This window comes from Halichoerus grypus, chromosome 4, assembly GCF_964656455.1.
Source record: "Halichoerus grypus chromosome 4, mHalGry1.hap1.1, whole genome shotgun sequence".
NCBI classification, from domain to species: Eukaryota; Metazoa; Chordata; class Mammalia; order Carnivora; family Phocidae; genus Halichoerus; species Halichoerus grypus.
Genome location: NC_135715.1, coordinates 65,574,583 through 65,597,131, shown reverse-complemented (window position 1 = coordinate 65,597,131; position 22,549 = coordinate 65,574,583). Strand labels below are relative to the sequence as shown.

Genomic DNA, 22,549 nt, shown 5'->3' with positions numbered 1-22,549 from the left:
GTGAGAACTGGTCATATCAGTGAGATGTCCCAGCTGTCACATCGGTGGGACACCCCACAAGCGAACAAAAGGCATTCACTGAATCAGTTGGCCCTCATGTACCTTAATAGCTAAACTAAATGCCAAGCTTGATTTTGTCTTTGATCAAGACGGTGCCAGTTTTCACCCTGACCTCCTGACAATGGTTTGCCTTTACTCACTTCCCTGCCCTGAGCTTACAGGTGTGGCTCTTTCAATTCCATCCCTGGCACTTCTTGACAAGGCCGCTGCTTTTCTTTGGCTTTGTTCTGATTATTTGATTAAGATTCATATGAATTTAGACAAATTCTTATTCAGATCGGTTTTAGGGCTCCAAGAAAAGTTGGACTCATGATTTCACAGTGATTCTGGCTATTAAAACATGAAGATAAGTCACCCGCATGATCATTTTTTTTACTAAAAGCTTTATCCATTTGTTTCTTTTCCAGAGCTATCATGAAAGAAAATCTAGTTTTAGGCAGCAGAGAGTCATAAACATCAGTATCTTATTATATTCCAGCTACTCAGAACATTTATAATAATGAAAATCTAGAGAGACAACCTATATCCACACACATATCAAATTATTACTCAAGCTTGGAACTAGATTTTAGAATTACCTTCACATCAAGTCTTTTTCCACAATAATGTTCACTTCATCTGCTTTTCCTAAGTAGATAATTTAGCTTTCCAGAACTTCTTTGTTTAAACCCCAGGAATGCCTGACATACAGTAGGCTCTTCACATGGGCTTGCTATGGGGAATTGAATTGGCAGATTTCAAACCGGCACAAAAACCTCGGTCCATAGGGCCCATGGATGCACATTAGGAGGAAAGTCCTATCTGTACTCTCCTGTACTGGGGGGTGGGGGGAGTGTGCAGGTCAGTGCAGGGGACAAAAGAACCTGTTGTCCTCTATGGGACTGCTACCTGGTGCAGGAAGAGAATGGCCCAGCCAAAGCTGGCCATTGGGCCTGAGGCTGCCCTGCCATTGTCCCTGAGGACACACAGAAAGGTTATTATAGCTTTTCATTTCTTTTCTTCTTGCCTGAGAGCTTTCAGGCAGCAATGCTACTGGTCTTTAGCTAGAGAGGTCCCTAGCAGCATAACTTAGTTGGGAAGAGCAAGGACCTGGAAATCAGAGAGACCTGATTTCAACTCTGTCCTCTACTGTTATTTGTCCTCAGGCAGAATTTGGATGCTTAAGGCCCTTTAATGGCCAGAATTAATGACTAAAATTAATAAGGTGCTCTCTGGCATGAATACAATTAAAGTACGGGATGGAGGTTTAGCTATGCATTTAAACAAGTAGAAACTGGCTTGACATCACATTAGAAAGCCCCAGAGAGTTCAGCTGACTGCAAGCTAACCATGAGCCCGCATTGCTTGGCTGGTGCTTACAGAAGGCATAATCACATTTCTGCTGCATTTGAACAAGTTCGATGCCTCTATTAAATAAATTTATATTCTCTATGCTATCGGAAGCCTTCAAGGAGTACTGCATTCAGTTCTGGGTTTATTTTGAGGAGGGTGTTGCTGACCGGAAAGTATTCAGAGAAAAGTAATCAGGAGAGTAGGTTGGTCTTAAGAGCAACAGTTGAAGGAACTTTCCTAACAAATGTGGAAAAACCAGCTCTGGGCAAATGTCGAGCCTCAGTCCTCAAGCGTCTACAAGGTTGACAGGTGGAGTAGATCCCTTCTGCATCCACTGACTCAGCTAACATCTCTTGGGCTTTTACTAGATTCAGAGCACTGTGATAGGTACTGTGGGATAGAGAGATTAATGATACAGAGGACCAGCTTCAAGGCACTAACAATTAAGTAAGAGGAAAGCAAAGAGTCTGGGATTTCCAGTTTTCATCCCAACCCTGTTACCCACTGGGTATGTGATCTTAAGCAGTTTCTTAACTCGTCTTAACTTGGTGTTCTTTATTTATAAAGCAACACCGCAGAGTTTTTCTGAGGATTAAATGAGATAACTATCTGTAAAAAGAATGAGAAATCAGTAATTTTTGGAGACCAACAAGATGGGGGAAGGCAACTTTTGAACTGAACTTCAAAGGGCAAAAGGGAGTTTGCCGGGTGGTGATGGGGAAAAGGAAGAAGAGCATTCCAGGTTGATGGGACAGTATGAGCAGAGACGGAGATACCAAAAATAAATGGTTTTGGGAGACCTGCAAATAATACTGTGGCTGGAGGGCAGAAGAGGAATAAAGCAGTGATAAGTCTGGAAGGATACAATGCTGAATTACAACTGTCCTAGAATGACATGCCAAGGAGTCTCTCAGTGGTGGAGAGCTATTCAGGTGAGTATAGGAGAATCACCCTGTGTACAAACGTGTGGAACAATTAACAACTGAAGCCAGGAAAGCAAGTTAAAGCATCACTGTAAGAGTCTAAGCAAGAGATTATGAGGAACTGATTTAAATAATGGTGGTGGCACTGAAAGCAGGCAACAAAATGTGGGATATGAGGAGTAAAGGTGAGGGGAAGTAAAAGACACCTCCATGTGTTGCAACGTTGGTGTTAAGGAGAATGCTGATGCCATGAACGAATACAGGAAACATAGAAGGAGGGATAAAATTGACTCAGGAGATGATGAGTTCACTTGTGGGATATGCTGAATTTCAAGTGGCTGTGGAATAACCCATAAGGAAATTCATACTAGCAAGTTGGAAAGATGGTTCTGGAGTGCCTGAGAAGAGTCAGGGTTAGAGATGGAGATGTGAGAGGAGGTGTACTTAGAGCGTAAGAGTGTATTGTCAAACATAAACAAACTTGGGTTTGAACTCTGCCTTCAACACTAACTAGCTGTGTGGCCTTGGACAAATTATTTATCATCAAAGCTTTAATTTCCTTAATTGTAAAATTGGGAAAATTATACATACTTCAAAGACTTTGCTTATTGCATACCATCTGGTTGCCATTTGTCACCGTCACTGTCTACCATAACCATCATTGCTGAAACCATTAAGGTAGATGAACTTGGCTAAGAATTGAAAGTAATTAAGTAGAAAAAAGGGTTGAGGAATGAATCTTCAGGAACAATTATTAAGGGATACATGGAAGAACAAAACTGAAAGGAGCTCAGGAGCAGTCATGAAGGGAGGCAGAAGACCAGAACAGCAAAACCCCATGAAGGACAAGAGAGGAGAATTTCAAGGAGGGAAGCCTCAAAAGTGTCAAATGCCACAAAGAAGTTGGGGAGGAAAAAGAGAAAAAAAGAGCATTGGATATAGTGATTTGAAGGTTATCCTTGTTTATGGAACTATTACCTATGTGGTAGGAGTGGAAGGCAGTCACAAATGTCACAGGATTCAAAATGGAGTTTTCGTCCAGACTGCAAGGGGATGTGTATCAGATACCAAAGTAAATTGCGAGGCTGATCACCTTCTAGAAATTTCAAAGTAGATCTGAACAAATTACATGCCTTAGTTTTCTTACCCATTTCAAAGGTATAAAAGGCATAACATTATCAGAGAGAAAAGGGATTTGTGAGAAGGCCTTCTTCAGAGAGTTGTGCTAAAAAAGAGGGGAGATACTTCTCTTCCTCTCAGTTAGGGCTTCACCGGGAGATCTGAAGGGACGGGTCAGTGTCATCTGCAGATGGAGGGGAATAACACACTGGTGGCTGAGTGTTTGGCTTTCACTGGAGAACCACGGGCAGCAGAGTAAAGGAGGCTTGGTTGCATGGGGTAGCCTGTTGTTGGGAGAAAGGACATGTGAGGGTGTTGATGGATCTGAGGGTGTGAGTTGACATGGAGCTAATTTAAATTCTTCCCAAGAGGATCATCTGAGGTCAACAGGGAGAGCTTTGGAAAACAAGGACTAACAGAGAAACACCCAAAACTGGAAGAAACTGAACTGACCACATCAAAGAAGAGTGGAATGTTCCCAGTGAAAGTCCCTGAAGAACATCCATAAGAGAAGTTGGCTTAATATAACATCTGCAGGCCCAGACAGCCTGAAGCCATCTTGCAACAGTGCTGTCATGTAGGGACTCCCCACCTCCCCTTTCTCATCCCCCCCTTTCTCTCCACTTTTCTCTATTCCAACCCTGAAAGGATCAAAAACAACAGGGAGGAGGTAAGTGAAAAAGGAGAACCCTACCTTTTTCCTTCAGAGAAGGGACTCACTACATTGGGCCCTGGGTGGGTACGGAAAAAGAATTCCAATTTTGAATGACTATTGCCTGGGGCTAGATACTTTTATTTCTGGATTGAGATGGTGATTTGTAGCTAGAAGAGTCCATAATACTTTTTACTACCTTAGGAGGGAAGAGAAAAGTCTTGAGATTTGTGCCTAAGTGTCATACAGTGGCAAAAGAAGAACTTCTACCATTTTTTTAGTAATTTTGCCTTTTAAAGCCGTTTGGCAGAGAAAGGGCACTATGGTTTGATTAGATGATAGAGATGACTGAAGGCCCTTTGAGGAGAGGAGAAATTTAGTCATGACTGCAGGTTGAGAAGAAAGAGACAGCGAAGATAGGGTAAAATAACAAATTCCCAAGAAGAATAGGAAAGGAACACTGATAGACAAGGTCACAAAGAAGAGAGAAGCCAAAATCAAGAACATTGCATTTGCCTTTAGAAAGAACAAGAGGCTCTTCTTCCTATGAAACATGAGAGAAGGAGGGAGGAATATACAGAGATATTTTGGTTTAGGAGGAAAGGCAAATAAAATAGTTCATAGTGAATGACTTTGATCAACCCAGTGGTCTATGACACCAGCTCATCTTCTGCAAATGAAGGCAATGGGCTGTATTTCTTACTCCATAGGGCAGAATCAGGACCTCTGTGTACAAGCTAGAGAGAGATTAATAGGGGCCCAAAATAAGAAAGAACTTATAAAAAAAATCAGCACCAGTGGACAGTGGGATTGGACTTATTACCTAGTTGTAAGCTGCAAGACAGAGGGTTCTAGCTGGGGATGGACGAGCAGCTGTCGCAATGCTGTGTGGGAGATTTCTGCACTGGGCAGGGCAGTGGGCTGATGGCCTCCAACACTCCTACTGTGTGGCACTCATTGCCAATGTTATATGTGTAGGGTATTTCCACCGTCAACAGTTCAGGTGTCATTGTGACTGAATACAAAAAAAAAAGAAGCCCGTGCGGAACAGAAGAGAAAGTGTAAAGGAAAGGCTGCGTGTGTTATACAATGTCTTGATTTCCTAAGTAGAAAATCATCTATTTGTAGCAAAGGAACTAGCTTGCACTGGAGTTAGAGCTTGTCTCCAAAGGATAATACTCTATAGGTCTCTGTAGCTTGGCAACTATGAAATTTGAAAATACCACTATGTTCTGGGGAACTTTATATTTATGCATGAGCTGAAGTGTAGCTATGGTGGAGAAAGTCTCAGAACCCCTCTGGCTTTACCACTGCTAAGAGGCGAATGGGAACTTGCTGACAAGAGCAAAGCACGTTACCAATGTGCTCTCTGGAACTCAAAACAAACAAAAACCTTAAAGCCCTCTACTTTAAGCATCGCACTGTATTCTATAAATCAATGCAGTCAAGATTATACCAGATTTTCTGCACGACAATGAAATGTCACAGAAACTTGGCAGTTATTCAACAAGACAGCTATCGGGTTTTTATTTTTTTTAAATAAGAACTATACATTCCTAGAATTAACATTTATTGAAACAATAAAATATTCCAGCATGAAGTACTACACATCTCAAAGAAATCTGCCCACAGATTCAATTTAAACTGGTCTTTAATCTGATTAAAATTTAAATCTATAAAGAGAAGTCAGTCTGTTGTGACCCCGTTAGTCATTTCCCACAATATTTTTCCAAAGGAATAAAATACACTACAGCAATAAGCACCAAGTAATATTTAGAGTCAAAGTTCAGTACCAGAGATCCTTTGACATCTTTAGACATACGCAATATTAAAAGTCACACGATGGGTCCTATTTCATGTAAGTGTTAAGGCTGACAGTTAGTTCTGACTACCATACTCCCTGGCACATGTTAAGTTAGCTTAGCCTATTGAATAAATGAATGGATACATGAAAGAACAAATGAATTTTGTTAGCGGTAGCTCAAAACCCACTGTGTGAGGAGGCCTGGTCTCTGTCCAGCCTCTGAGCATTTTCCTGGTGTTCACAATGACCTTGTGGTTTCCCAGCATCACCAGCCCCGGGACAGGGCGGCGGGCCATCAAAAATCCCTTTGACCCAAATCCATGCGGACATACAGCTGGGACCCCTGAATGTGGCCCATTTGAAAAGTCTGACTGGTTCTAAATGTGGTCGGTTTAATCTTCCAGAGATTCCCTCCAGAGAAGAGTGGGTATTTTCAAAGGTCCCTTAATTCCCTCTCACCTCCACCACAGGAATAAAAGTTGAGGGTGGGAAGAAAGCCATAGATAATTGCTTTTTGGTTCTAAAGAGCACCCAAACCAAATCTTGGTGACATCTGCCTCCAATTAAGCCCTGCAAATGAATCTATGTGGCTGAGTCCGGTTGCAGTTCCACTAGGAGGGATGTTTCAGCTGAGCTGTCACTCACTAACATCATTCACTAAGTAATAAGGAACACAGTTTTGAATGTGCTTTGACATTTATTGTCTCATTTGAGGTCCATTACAACCCAGGAAAAAAAAGATGTTTCACAGAATAGGAAGCAGGCCTGGAGATACAAAGACCACACAGCAAGTAGGACACAGAGCTTGGACTACCCCGGCCTTCTAATCCTAACCCCATACTGTTTCTACTATTCTAGGTTCTAACCCCATTTTCTCACTACCCAGAGTTGGGAAAAACACTCAGGGATCATTGCTTGGTAAATGGTGCCTAATGCAACTTCGGTTTCATCTCATTCAGGACATGGGTCCCTGGAACGTGGTCATGATGGAGTATTTCTAGAAATGTTTACCAAATGGATTCTGGGAACCCAACACCAGGGGGTCCGTAAGGGGAGCCAAGGAAATGTTCCTACTAGAATTACATACCCAGAAAAAACACTGCACTCCAGACAGGCGTGTCTAGTGCAGGGAGAAGCTGGATTGGCATTCCCCAGAAATAGGACGTTATGCACACTCATGGACACACACACACACACACACACACACGGTATCCCGAAAGTCTTAGGGCACTTTTAAACTTTCATGACTTTGAAAGTAGGAATGCTACCAACTTACAAAAATCATGTGAAAGCCCAATTATTTAAGTTTTGTCTATTCTTCTACACTATACTTCCTAGGCTTCTACAGTAATTTTGTGAATTTTGAAGACCATTTTTCATTTTAACTTTCTGCTTCAGTCAACATTTGCCATGTTCAATCAGAGAGGCTGAAAGGTTTTATCACATATGACATGCTTACTATCCAGACAGCAAATGAGCCACATCTCACAAGAAGCCTTCAGTCAACTAAAATGTTCACATGTTCTACTGTTAAAACTACATTACTCCTGACTAAGCTGGTAAAACTGGATTTCTTAAAAACAAAAAACCTAAAGCACTACTTTTGGTTAATACCAATTCAATTTTATCCTCGTGGATACAATCCATTCTGCTAAAATCCTGTGGATCCTTGTTTTCCTACCAGATAATTTCATCCGCACACCAACTGCGTTCTCAAATGGGCATTTCTAGCCACACTAAACTATACGGAATCCAAGGAAGAACCCTATTGGCATGACTCCCAGCGCACAAACACTCCCTCCCTTCAGGGACCTCATGGGCCAATTCTAATAGCGATCTCCTCCAACACAATGCCATCAATCTATAAATCGGTGCCCCTTGGACAGGACAGTTCTATCAAGTAAAAACACAACCACCTATGTCCTTCAGACGTTATATTTTTATCTTATTCAGAAGTATTTCAAGAGAGGTTCTGTCAAATGCGCTGCTGACCAACGCATTGCTCATACCATCTCAGGGCACTCTTCCGACCCATCCGGTGAGTGACCCGACCTACGAAAGGCCAGCAGAGGGGACAGTCTTCTCACAGCAGTCTTGTCTATTCATTCTACTGATTAGTACAAAGCTATCACTGCTCAAATTGAAAGACGGGTCAAAACAAACAAATAAAAATGGGTTTACTTGTAACTCAAGTTCAAATAAAATCCAGACAACCTCGAACATCTTTTTGCGGGTTGAACTGTGTCCCACAAAGATAGATTGAACTCCTAACCCTGGTACCTGTGAATGTGACCTCATTTGGAAATAGGGTCTTTGCGGATGTAACCATGTTAAGATGGAGTCATACTGGGTTGGGGTGGACCTTAATCCAATAACTGGTGTCCTTATAAGAACAGGGAAATTTGGACACATAGAGAAGTAGTCCCCGTGAGGTTGGAGGCAGAGACTAGAGTAATGGCGCGGTACTGGCCAAGGGATTCCAAGGACTGCCAACAACCCCCAGGAACTAGGATTATAGCTTAGAAGGATTCTTACCCAGAGCCTTCAGAGGGAGCCCAGATTTTCCCTATACCTTGAGTTTGGACTTTTGGCCTCCAGAACTATTAGAGAATCAATTTCTGTTGTTGGAAGCCACCCAATTCATGGTGCTTTCTTACAGCAGCCTTAGGAAATTCATACAACACCTATGCAAAAATGTGTAAGTTTGAAGTAATGCCTATTAATATCAGAATCAAGAGCGCTCTGGAACTGGTAAAAAGAGAGAGTGAGAGATATACTTAGATTCCTGAGCATGTGGCGGGCCCAGCAGGGGTGAGGTACATGGGTGAATAAACTGGCCAAGCAAGTTTGGGGGTGTTGGCTTGAGGCTGGGGGGCAGACAGAAGGTGATATCCTGTGACAGGCTCATCACCAAGGAGCTAACTGTCCCCCTGACCCCCCAACCAGGTGCGAGGTGGGCATTTCTCAACAAAATCCTGTCACTTTTTAATGGCAACAAAAATCACAAATTCGTCAGTTTATCATCAATATATAAGCAAAACTATGTTAAGCTTCTTGTCTCCAAGTTGGCATTTTCCTTGCCTGTGCTTCATCCTCTAAATGAGACAGCAGCCCATGCAGGGGAAGGAGCTGCTGGCCTGTCTGTCTCTATATATATAGTGCTGTATCCACCATTTTTCAAAGGTGCTAAGACTCCACTGATTGATGACGATATTGCTAAAAGGAGTTACATTTTAAGATGGAAAAAGGAAGGCTTTTTTTTTTTTTTTTTTTGGTTTTTCTTCCCATGTGAAAACTTAGGGGAGGAAGAATGCTCCCTCACAGTTTCTAATATGGATCTAGCTCTAATGTAGCCCATGAAATATAAGTCAATAATGGCAGAATTCCTCATTGGAAAGACCCCGGGAGCTTTCCCAGTAGTAATTAGGGGGATGTATTATTGCTAATCCTGAGCATACTGGGAGCTGGGTTAATTTTGAAAGATAGAATAAAAGTGCTGTCTGGTGGCAAAAGGCCACTTCTTGATGCCATTAAATCAAGCACAACCCTGCTTGAGTATTAATTCTGAAGATGTCTGAACCCCCCGCTGATACTCCTTTTAGGAAGCTACTATGGAACAGGCCAAATGAAGCCTCAATGTGCAAATACCATTTAGCAAGTACAGATAAGCTGGGATAAATCATCTCAGAGCACTTAAAAAAAGATTCAAATTTTAATACATTAGCACTAGAACATGCTGTACAAGCAACAGGGAAATTGCAGTTGTCAATGTGTGAATTTAGTCTCAGAGTAAGTTCATCCAAGGAAGTAAAATCTCAATTTAGATTCTTTTTCTACCCCCTTCCCCCAATCCACGTGTTTCTCTCAGGATGGGGGAGGACACTGTTACTCAGCAAATGGATTTCACACCAAGAAACGGTTAGGATATATTCATCAGGGCTAAGAACGTGAAGTTCTCACTTTCCCACTGAAATAGTTTGAAGTGGTCTTTCCAAGTGCCAAACTACATGTGATGGGCAAGGTGTTCTGATGCACGTGTGTGCACCATTATGCATGTATGTAGATATCAATCTGTCTGTCGTCTATCTGCCTGTATTCTTTTTAAGGAGGAAAATTCTAAAGGGAAATCACAATGGATTTTCTGGTATTTTTTTCTGTTGTACTTTCCAGAAAGCCTGTCTGCCTGCTGTCGCCAGGGAATAGGACAGGCTGCCGTGTCTAGTGTGAGAGCAGAGTGTAGGGAAGGGAAAGCCCAGCCCAGAGGTCTCACGGTGGGGGAGGGAGGGGCCTAGGTTGGGGAGAGGCCCCAAGTCTACCTGGAGGCTGGATAGAGGCTTTGGCAGCCCCAGGTCAACAGTGCTCATTTGAAACTGAACTGTATTCCAGTTGGAATCTGACAGGTTGTTTTCTATCAAAGCAACAAATGAAACCTTCAGAATGCATCTGTTCTTTCAGACTATTCTATCAGAAGCAGCTATTTTCTTTAAACTGAAAGTCAAGGCAGCTTATTTTTCTCAAAACTGTGCTGTGGGTTCCCTCCTGACTCCTAACATTCTTTTGTTTGACACAACGGCAAGGCTGTCTCATCCTGTAGAAGGAAGGGGTGGGTTGGGAAGAGCCCTCCCTGAGGGCTCCCCGTGCCTGGTGTATTTACATAAATCTTTGCCCCCAAAGGGCATTATCAACCAGAGATAAAGATGGAATGTATTTAGAGAAAACTTATTTAGAGAGAAAGAGATACCTTCCAGTTAAGTTCTTTGAACCAAAATAACTTAAATCTCTTCAAATGACACTTCTATCAGATTACCTATCTATCTATCTAACATATTATATCATATATGTACTTTCATTGGGCATTTGAAATTTTCACAATCGGGGGCAATCTCTTATTCCTATCCCTCCCCACACACCCTAAGTCATTTTTAAATGATGAAATAATCATACTAGGTTTAAATGCATAGAGATGATATGCATCCATATGTATTAATGTAGGCCCCGTATGTGACCGTGCATCAGCAGTGGGAGAGTGGGACCCCGACATCACATCACTTATCCTAACCTGTCAGTGCTCAAGTATTTTCCATCCCCTTAGTCAAAAGCTCACTGATTTGTTTCTGCATGCATTTAAGCAGAAAATTCATTACCACTTCAAAGAGCATTTCCAACTATCTAGTGTCTGAATTGTCCATAAATATGTGATATTCCCCTAATTAAATTAGAAGTAATATGATTAAGGAGAGGTCTCTTCTGTCAGTGCAATAATCTTCCCTGGGATGCTGTTAAGATTCTGAAATGACTTATAGCATCAGAAAAAAAGTCTTTCTTGAAGTCGCAACCTTTCATATTCACTTCGTGAGACATGTCTTTCCCTCTTAATCAACGGTCTTCTTCATCTATTATAAACAATCACATTTCAGTTTGAATTGAAGGACACTACCCTCCTTTGTGGTCCCTCACAGATGCTAATGACATACAAATTCTGTATGTGTTAAAGGAAAAGGAATGCCAGGCCACTCTCCCTCCCAGTTAGGAACCAGAAGAGGCTCGTGAAAGCTCCCCCTAGAAACACACTCAATAATTTTATGATTACAAATCTCTCAACTACACGTGTTGGCAAAAAATAGAGAATTAAAAATGTAGAAATCTGCCTCATGGTTTTCTATAGAACATCAATTTAGTTATTAAGTGGTTATAAATTAACCATTGGTAATTTACTCTTCTGAATGATTCAACCTTTCCAATTATCATTTCATCTGTTTTCTATATAAAAGAAAATCAAAGAAATTCGAGATATGGAAAAGACATGCTGGGTGAGGATCTGAAACTGATTTGGTAGCTTTGGGGTTGACATAATCTTGGCCTGGTGCGGCTCATTATGGAAAGCTGCCTCAAATTTTCCCTGGTTTTGAACTTTTTTTTTTTCCTTACCACTTTCATCTAGCAAGAAATCATCCTGGTAACGGAACTTCTCCGGTCCACATGCAATAAAAATGTCATCGTCACCAAAAAAGTCCTGAAGGCACATCACCTACAAGAGAAAAGCATGGCACTCAGCAAGGGGTCAGCAGAACAGCAATTACAACATTACATCCCTGCAAGCAGACATCTGCATAAAGCCACTTCCCACATCTAATGGAATCAACAGGACAGCGTCTCCAGAGGAATTTCAAAAGAAGGTTTCCAGCATCTGTTACTAGTAAGAAACATGTTACATTTCAGTTGTGCAGGAAGACGGGATAAGGAAAATAGAACCAGTAACTGTCACATTTATTACTTGACGTACCAATAGGTAAGAGCCCTTGATTTTTGTAATAGAGTGGATGCAGCAACATGTGGGAAAGGAACACCCCTTTATTCATTCGACTGTAATATTCCTCAACAGCAATAAAGGCGTATGATTTTAGCAACAAATACAGTATACACGCGGTGATCACTGGTACTTGGGGTAACTACTGAAGAAAATTATCTGTATCATAATATAAATATAATCATCTCCTTTAGACCCATTCTACCTCTAGTTGAAACAAAAGTAGAAGTCCTCGTGAAAGGAATAATAGAATAAGTATTTCTGAGATTCAGATACAGAGACTGGGCAACTGCGTGCTCACCACTCAAGTTATGCTAAACTTGAAAACTCCTGTGCTACCCAGCTTCTTGTAGTTATGCAAAAGTAAAGTTTTAAAACCACCTTTTGGTACTTATTCAACTTATCCTCCAATAAGAACTTTAAGAGAGCTAAATGTCGTTTTTCAAGTACATGTGGTCAAAAGGAATCATTTCCAGCACACTGCTCTCTGTCGTTGGATATGTGGTGTCATATTTTGTTCACAACATGTATGATGCCAACAGAAGGCACCGGGAACTCTGCTGATTTCTACTTCCAATTTCCTTTGCTTGAAGCACATCATGAAGCAGCCAATTGAAGGCACCCATTCAGAGCTATATGAAATAGACTTTCTAACAGAATTTTCCCTTGGATATCTGAGGCCCACAGACAACCCCCCCCGGAGTGTTAGATCCTTTTGGCCTGGGTTTACTATTAGATCCTCCCTCATTTGTTTGCAGTCATCTGCAGGGCGTCTCTGGGGTTCTGCTCTATGTCAATGCTTGGTAGCACTGTCCTGACACATCAAAGGTACTGTAAGACTTACAGTAGTAATTTGGGAGAACACAGCATTACTCAGAGGCCCCAAATACGATGATGTGTAGCCTTCAGATAGTTTTTCCAAATAAGCTCTCCTTTCCAAATAATCGCTTGGCTGAAATTTTAAGAATGATATTTCTAGAATAGTTTGATAATAAACATTAAGTGTAAGGGAGGTACATCCATGACATGTTTTGGAAAAGCTTGAAAATATAGGTGATTCAAGAGGGACATTGTAATGATCAAGGAAAATGGACTAAAAATCTTTAAGAGTGGTGTCAGAAGCTTCGGTCTTCTGCTTGGGATAAAAACAGGCCCTTTGTGGGCACCTGGGTGGCTCAGTCGGTTAAGTGTCTGCCTTCGGCTCAGGTCATGATCCCAGGGTCCTGGGATCGAGCCCCACATCAGGCTCCTTGCTCAGTGGGGACCCTGCCTTTCCCTCTCCTGCTTCTCCTGCTTGTGCTCTCTTTCTCTCTCTCTTTCTCTGTCAAATAAATAAATAAAATCTTTAAAACAAAACAAGATAAAAAAACAGGCCCTTTGAATTCAGAACCCACTCCATTTCACTCCTCCCCTTCTGTCTGATCCCAACTGTGACCCTGTCCATCTTTCTTTTTTTTTTTTTTTAAAGATTTTATTTATTTATTTGACAGAGAGAGACACAGTGAGAGAGGAAACACAAGCAGAGGGGAGTGGGAGAGGGAGAAGCAGGCTTCCCGCGGAGCAGGGAGCCCGATGTGGGACTCGATCCCAGGACCCTGGGACCATGACCTGAGCCGAAGGCAGTTGCTTAATGACTGAGCCACCCAGGCGCCCGTGACCCTGTCCATCTTTATCTTCATGACAAGCACCCCACCCAGCCTTCATGATCAGCGGTTGATGTCATCCCAACCAACCCCATACAGGCCATTTTCATCTTACACATGCAAGTCTTTATTGAGCCTACTATATGCCAATTAGCATGGAGCATATACACACAAAAATGAATAAAACACGGTCTCTCCCTCAGGCAAAAATGTGAACAATTAACCTTAAAAGGTAGTATTTCTTAGAGTGTGAATGGTTAATATGTTCTATGTAAAAAAATAAAAGGGGGGGGGGTTCTGTAACCAAATAGATTTGGTAAATACTGAGTTCATCCAATATAAACAGGTTTCTTTATTTCTGGTCCTTGCAAAACCCTTCACATGCTCATGTACATCACAACTCCAAAGAGGAGATAGGAAATACAGTATTTCCCAACCTTATTTGATTCTGGAACTCTCTTCTTCACACAGCATCATATGGACTAATGTGTGACAGGGCTCCCTTAGGTTCTGCACTGACAGCCAGAGGTGAAAAGAACTCCGGGAACACACAATGGAAAGTAACGATACGCACTCTCCTGGGCAGCCATATTTCTCTAGCTGATAAACATTTATGATGGGCCCGCTCTGGGCTACACTGTGTGCCAAACATGATGACAAGTCTCTAGTAGATGAAAAATATTATTTTCCAAAGGCAACTGTCCTTTCATTCCACACATTCCCAATATCTGTATTCTAGAACATCAGATTGCCAACCAGATCACATTCATCTATGTGTGCATGTTTTATGCTATTGCTAAGCAGGCAGATAACTATCATTAAAACTACAGCACATAATAAGCAGGTTGCCAGTTAACTAACTCCCTTCCTTCATATACCCATGACCGTCCTCTAAGGCCGAGACTCAAAGAACAGAACGGCCAATGATCCAGCTTGGACAGTTTAGGTTTAATTCTGTTGGCAAGTGGGAAATGAGACATGATGAACTTTTGATGTTGTTTCCAACTCCAGGATTCCAAGAACATAAAAGGAATGCAGCGATTGTTAAAGAAAAATAACTGTCATCACCCAACACAAAAAAACAGGGAAAAGTCATGTCAGTGCCAAGCAACATATATTCATTTACCTCCCAATCTTCAGTGACTAAAATCAAAGCATTTGTTGAACTATTAGAAACTGTAATGTCTTCTGTGCTCTCTGCTCTGGCATCATTTAGCCATTTCCCTGTTCACAACCTCCTACCACAGAAGGTATGTATGGTCAGGAGATCAAATTCAAAGTTATAAAACTGCTCCTTGTTAGAAGCCTTGATAAAACATTTGATAGAAAAGGAGGCTTAAACACAAGGTTACAATAAAGATGGATTTAGGATAACCTATGCACTTCAATTATCCATGCTTTCACTCTGTATCATTGATCTGGAGGTGGCTGTAATGTATTCCATCTAACAAAAAAGAGTAACAGAAGATGTATAACCTTCTTCTGTAGGCCAATATACTGTGAGGATTTTCCTTTAGCATTACCGGACACTCTAATATCAATGGATTACCAATGTTTTGCATAAAGATCTGATTTTATATATCTATACAGTGTTACTCCTTTTTAAATTTGAGGTTCTCAAAATTCAGTGTGATCACCAGCTGAAAAAGAACAAATTCCATTCATGGATTAACATCTCTCAAACCTAGGCCTTTTCCTGTCCTCCTTCTCTTTACCCCCATTACCACATCAGTCCAGAGCTTATCCTCTTACCTGTGGACGTTGGCATTTCCCTCTGGTGAGTTTTCTTACTCCTACCTCCTTTCTCTCCAATCCATCCTGTTTAATTCTGCTAATCTATTCTTTCTTTTAAACTTTCAAAATATCTCTCCATGACTCAGAAAAACATCAATGGCTTACCATCATCAAGTTAAAGTTCATCTTCTGAGTCTGGCATTCCATCTGGTTCCAGCCTACTTTTCAAGTCTACAGTAGTCATGCCATATACCTGATACTTAATAAGCATTTATCAGATGGATGGATGGATGGATGACTGGATGTTTGGATTGATGACTGGATGTTTGGATGGATGGATGGGTGGATGAATGGATGGATGACTGGATGTTTGGATGGATGGATGGATATGGATGGAAGGATGAATGGATATAAGGACAAACGCAAGGGCTATGGTCTAACCGAAAACATGTTCCAATTTATCTGCTTTACATATTCTTCTCAGAAAAGGGCTTCTTCTTTCCTACTTGCAAGGATTTTTATATGACTTTTTTTTCCCACTTGGTACCCCCTCCTACCTAACTCTTTGCCTATTCGAATCTCTCCCATGACTCAAGGCTCAGTTGAAGATTCAGGCCTTACCTTCGCTATCCACTCCAATCCAAAGTGATTTACCCCTTCCCTGAACCCTTAGTCATCATTCAATAAATGTTTATTAAACACACATTATTTACTAGCCATTGTGCTAGGCCTTGAGAATACAACTGCCTTCATTCTTCATCTCTTCTTTTCCAGTACATATGTGTATAGACTTACACTGCAAAGAATTCCTAACACACTGTTGTGAATTAGTAATTTAGCAGAAAGTAAACTGCATTGTCTATCAGTGGTTTATGTCATGGGCCTGGAGTCAGGTGGCTGAGTTGCTGTCTTTGGACTATGACCACCTCTGACTCGGGCAAGTCAGGAAATCCAAGTCAGCTATCTTGAAACACATCATATTTCTAAAGATCTCCATTTAGTCAGGGCAGAGGGAGTGGGATTCTTCATCACCACAGAGACATCTGCTCTGGCACAATTTCCCAAGAGCATACCCTGTCACCAAAGCCCAGGTTCTGAATTAACCCAACTCTGCCACTTAGATGTTCATCTCTTCATGCCTCAAATCAAATACGTTCATCATACTGGTTGCTTTAAAGATTAGATGAGTTAAGACTGTGAATCAAAGGAGAATAAGTCCTCAATCCATTTTAGTTATTTTTATGAGCTCAAATGCATTTTTACCTCCAAATAAGTATAAGCCAAATGTATACCTAATATAAACAAATAAAAAATAAAACATAGTAGGTAGCTCCTGGGCACTATACCAACAGGCTTCCTTCCTAAGTGAATCTGGCTAAAATACAGCATATAGGGGCCCCTTTTCACTTAGGGAATAGGAATTCTACTAGTATAATTATTTTGGTGAAAAGCACACTTTGAATTAGCATCAGAGAAATGGTGCAAGGCTGGTAAAAGTTGCTAACATAGAAGCTGGGATACAGTACACGCTTTCCATGAGGCTTCCACTGAAATGATGCTGTGAATGTCAGTAACGGGTATGGTCACCTGCCGGCACAGGTCTGGTTCTATAAGCCATGTCTGAACTCAGGACCCCTTGGGATCTGTCATGACTTCTAGTTTTCTGGGTTCCAGAGATCTGTATTCCTCTGAGAAAACCATCCTCTGTCAAAATACCCCTACACTAGAAAAGAAACTGTATGTGTATTATATGTAGTTCATAAAGGAGGTAATCAGTTTATGGTATACACTGCTTAATATTCTATCAATTAATTTTCCATTCTTACCCAGTGCTTTGGTTATTATATGAAACTCTAATCCCAAATAAAGACATCCCATTTGTTGCATCAGAGTTTATCTCTGATGGTGCTTAGCATAGTGCCACACACCCACTGTGCCTCAAAAAACACGGGTGGTTATAATTGCCAGATGTACTGGAAAAAGCCCTTTGAGAATCAGGATACCTGGGTTCTGAGCCTAGATTTGACATAAACATTGTACAAATTTGGAACAGTTCGTTAAGTTCTCTTGGTTCTCAGTTTCCACATTGGTTCTAATATGCTTCACCACAGTAATTTATATGATGAAGATATAAGGATAAGATGAAAATTCTTCTTGGTGTGATACAGCAACAAGAAGAGTTCTATAGGGGCGCCTGGGTGGCTCAGTTGGTTGGTCGTCTGCCTTCGGCTTGGGTCATGATCCCAGGGTCCTGGGATCGAGCCCCATGTTGGGCTCCTTGCTCAGTGGGGACTGTGCTTCTCCCTCTTCCTCTCTTTCTGCTCCTCACCCCCACTTGTGCTCTCCTTCACTCTCTCAAATAAATAAATAAATAAAAGAAATATGTACCCTTATATTTGTGTATTATAAATTTCCGTTAATAAAACCATTTTAATAATAGTTATCACATATATTGTACATTAATCGTTTCTAACACTAAAAAGTGTCTAACGCATTTTTTAAAAAGGAAGTTTGAATTATTTCTTTGATCCTAGGAAAACATATTCGGCTTTCTGACTCTTTTTATATGAAATCTGAATTTATATCTTTTCCATTAACTTGTCATTACGCACACTTGTCCCAGGAGACTGAGCTGCTTCCAGGGAGTAAAAAGCCACTACAGACAAATATGGACTTCCCCTCCTCTGAGCTTCCGGCTTGAGTTGCTGTGCACGGACAGAGATCCAAACAAAGGCAATAAAAGCATCTGCTATTTACACATTTCCAAAGCAGGACTGTGGAATCCAGTCCCCCTCACTGGAATGAGATCTCCATGGTGACGCTGACATCACCGAGCTGAGCGAGATTTTCAGCAGTCACTATATTTTCTTTACAAGAGCGCCCTCTACCAACAAAATGGAATATCGCTGCAGCCATGGCCTCATTTTTTTGAAGCCACGCAAGTCATTGTGTCCCCATCAGATGCCTCTCCTTGCGTGAAACACTAAAATATTTTAGCATCACCTACCTAATGTATTTTAAGTGAGATTACGATCACAGAAGTAAAAGCCAAGAAATGCAGTCCATTTATTGGAATCACTGTGTACAGCCTACCCTTTCTGTTTAAATTTTCTTTTTTAAATACTTATTTATAATTTCTCATTCTTCTTGATATCAGCTAAAGGGAACAGACCGAAAGGTTCAGTTTTAAGGAGATGCTCTTTTCCAAAAAGAAATGCTTATACCTGTGTTTTAAAAAAATTCCATCACCTGTGCTTCTAAATCACCAGAATCAATAACCTCCTTCTTTCTGCACAGTTCATAATGTGACCGTTATAATTAGTTTTCAGTTAAAACTTGGCACATGTGGGCCCCCTCATCCTGTCAAAACCTAATTTTGATAAGGTTTCTCTTCCAATTTCATTCCACACTTGGCTTCTTTTCTCTACTCTTAGCACTGAGCGTTGTTATGCACATGATATTATAAGTCAACCACTGTGAATTTTTCTGTTCTATAATCATGTAATTCCATACATTTCTGATTCTAAAATATGTCTATAATTTGTCTTATAGCCAAATATCAGGAATGTGTTATGTCATGTTATTGTCATTAAAAACACATTCTCCGCTGGACCTTTATCACCTTTTCATGTCTTTGATGATAAACTTATGCAAATGGTCATGTATTCTACAATTGTTCTTCTAGCAAGAAATTTCTGATAAAGAAAAATCTCTTAAAGAAACTCTGGTTCTTGCCCAGAGAAAGATAAAGCCATTAAGAAAAGAAATAAATTACTCAAATAATAACAGAGAGAGGAAAATAAAGATCCTCAAACTACTTTTCTCAAGTTTGAAGCTCTAAGACACTTTTTTTTTTTTTTGCAAAAGCAAATAATACTGTTGAAATTCTGAAATGGCTAGTAACACTGAAATAATATGCTGATGCTCAAAAAATAGAAAAAAAGAAAATGTCTTCTTTTGAAATGTAAGCAATTTAATTTGCTGAGTCAATTTAAAAAAACCCAACAATTATGAAATGGAAAGTACATTCATTCCTTGATCGTGTTCTCAGCTGCTAGTCTACATGAACATGCAGCTAGGGCAGCATGTTATGGGACATACTCTGACAGAATGTACTTTCCTTAGAGAAAAAGAGGCGCTAAAACACTAGTTAATGTAAGGTATGTGTTGGGGTTCTTGGCATGCAAGTAAAGTTAGGACACATGCATTACAAAGGTTGGGCTACAAACCCCGAAAAAGAAACCCAACCCACAAAACCTGTGTCAGGCCAACACCCTCAGATATAGTTTCTCTGGATCGGGAGTTGAAAACATTGTTAAAGCAACCAGTTGCTCTCTTGTGATGTTGTTAACTCTTACTCAACTCAGTACATGACCAGTGAATCACTGTGCTGTGAATTTCCCTTCTGATATTTTCGAAGGAGCCTGAGGCCAGCGCCAAGACCTCCAATGTGCCACGCCCCGAAGACACTTGACTCACATCGTTATATTGATTCCTCACCAGGACCCTTTGGTGAAACCTGGTTTTTAAAAAGTTTTGCAAGAAAAATCACAATCCAAAGAACAGGTATCTGGGGCTAAAAACATAAAGATAATCAAACTGTCTTTTCTATTCTTGCACACTGGCAGGCAACAAATGATATTCCCAAAGCTATGGAAGTATGTGTCTGCCAGGAACATTTGTAAATGTTGCTTGACATTGAAGAATGGAATCGGTTGCTTTAAATATTTCTATTTCTATTTCCAATCTACTTGCCTGGATGTATGGCTTGACATTAAAAGGGATTTTTTTTAAATATGATTCAGACTAGTCTTCTCAAGTAAATGATGTTTTCTAATGACAATCCCGTAAAGCGAAAATCTCCAAAATGGTTGTTAAACAACTATCAGCATCACCACCATGAGCATCAGCACTGCCCCCTGACCGTCAGCACTTGGCCACCATCACCATCACCACCTCCATGGTGGGAGCCCTCATAAAACTTTGGAAGTTTTTTTTTCCTTAAATAAGCTGAGGATAGAGCTTTTGTCTCCTGTGTGTTTGGTATTGGTCAGTGTTCTACTCATCAGATGCTTAACCACTTCTAATTGAGAATAACGATCCTAGGAGTATTTAGTACAAATGCAACCTAAAATTACATTCTAAAACTATTAAGTGAAAAAAAATTACTTTTTTTCTTTACCCAAACTCAAATGCAGCTAATAAAAACATTTATATAGCATCAAAAATATTACTGGAGAAAAGTACTTCTTCCAAAAATATACTTTAGAGTAAGTCGGCTTTTAAAATTGCCAATAAAAACATTCCCTGGAATTGTCCGAATAATAACACCATTTTTGCATAATCATATTAAGATCCAAGCACAGCTAATAAAAGGCTGAGAGAGCAAGAGATGGCAGTGGTAAGATAAAAAGTTTTGCCATCCAAACTGAAGGCTTGGTTTAAAACACTGTTTTTATAAATAAATGCTGATAGGGATTATACAACTATGAATACATACTTAGAGATATTCCTTACTCAATGGTCTTTCAGAAAATTATAGATGGTGACCAAAACACTCTAGGCCAACATTTCTTCTTTGTCTTCATCTTACACCATGTATATTGTTTCCGTAATTCTTTTTTTTATCTAAATTTAAAGTTGCGTGAATAACATAGGGCAGGTTGCCATTTCCCAACAATGCATGAGCTGTAAGTGTAAAACATAAGGACTTCAGATGCCTACAGGGGCCTGGAAGGTAACATAAACAGTGAAGTGGGCCAGGCATAATGAAACACAGTGCAAATGGGGCGATAAACGGTAATTAACATAGGCAGACGATAGGAAATTGGTAGAGAATGTAATAGACTGGAAGTTTCCCTTCACCTACATGGGATAGCAGCAGTTACTTGACATTTGTCATGCAACAAAGTAAGCCCAGGGCTGTTAGACTGATTGAGTTTTTAAGAAAAAGGGAAATCAGATTTTTATCTGAAAGTACCTGATTTTTAAAAGTTGGCAATAAATTCATTTTTTATATTAAAAAAATACAACTGTGCACTCCAAATAAAACACACCTGTGTCCTGGATTCAACCCGTGGGCAGGCAGTTTGCAGTCTCTGGGGGAGAATTCCACACTAAGTGGCCATTAGCCATGGTTAATGTGCTCAAGGCTGGTCTCCATGGCTGTGCCAAAGTCCCAAGGAAGGCAACCAGGCTTCCCAATAGACTCTGATTCCTATAATTCCCAAAGGTAGGGTAGGACATAGTCAAGACCAAACACATCTTGAAAATTAGAGCCTGTGAAAGACACAATACAACCTGTCTTGTGTGTGTGTGCGAGCACACTGTGGACATGTCCACATTCGCTTACACAGGTGTCCTGGGCAAAGGGTGGATTTGTCAGCTGAACTTGCTTCTTGTGTCCTTCCTCTCTCTTCGACCATCTCCCTTCCCTCTTCCTGGGAGAGAAGAGGAGTGAAATAGACAGCATGGAGAATCAGTAACATGAAATTTCAGAGTAAATGTTACCAGCTCAGTTGAGATGGAACCAAATTAATTCCCTGTAATAAAGAGCAGAAGCACATTTCACTTCTCTCTCCCACCCCTTATGTCATCTCCCAGCTACAAGGTCTAATCATAGTTTCAATAGCTACCAGCTTCATCTTAAAAATGAAAGGTCTCTTTTTAAAAAAAAAAGAAAGAAAGAAAAAGAAAATCAATCATAAGCAGTAATTTTCTTTTTGATCACATCTGCTCTGCCCAATTGCGAAAAACAACCATGGCTACTAAAAACTATTAGAAATGTTAGCTCTGGTTGGAAAGGGGCAGAGTAAATAAAACTCAACCATCTAGGGAAATAGATTTGGGGCCTAGCACATCAAAGTGAGAGGAAAAACTCAAGGCTTTTCACATATAATTTCTAATGGTTAGTTTCAATTTATTAGGTTTCTCACAAGTCAGGAGTAAGTTGGCATGATTCTTCCTTTCTTTCAC

The 22,549-nt window shown here is 40.5% G+C and overlaps 1 protein-coding gene across 7 annotated transcripts in view; it reads right to left on the bottom strand.

Annotated features, from left to right (window-relative positions):
• DCLK1 (doublecortin like kinase 1) overlaps nt 1-22,549 on the bottom strand; it is a 338,012-nt gene that overhangs the window by 146,364 nt on the left and 169,099 nt on the right. For all 7 annotated transcript variants that reach the window (XR_004916949.2, XR_004916951.2, XM_036090983.2 and 4 more), the window contains exon 4: nt 11,819-11,918. Coding sequence is in view for 5 of the 7 variants with exons in the window: in XM_036090983.2 (XP_035946876.1) it covers nt 11,819-11,918 (100 nt within the window). In the remaining 2 variants the exon portion in view is untranslated. The remainder of the gene's footprint in view (nt 1-11,818; nt 11,919-22,549) is intronic.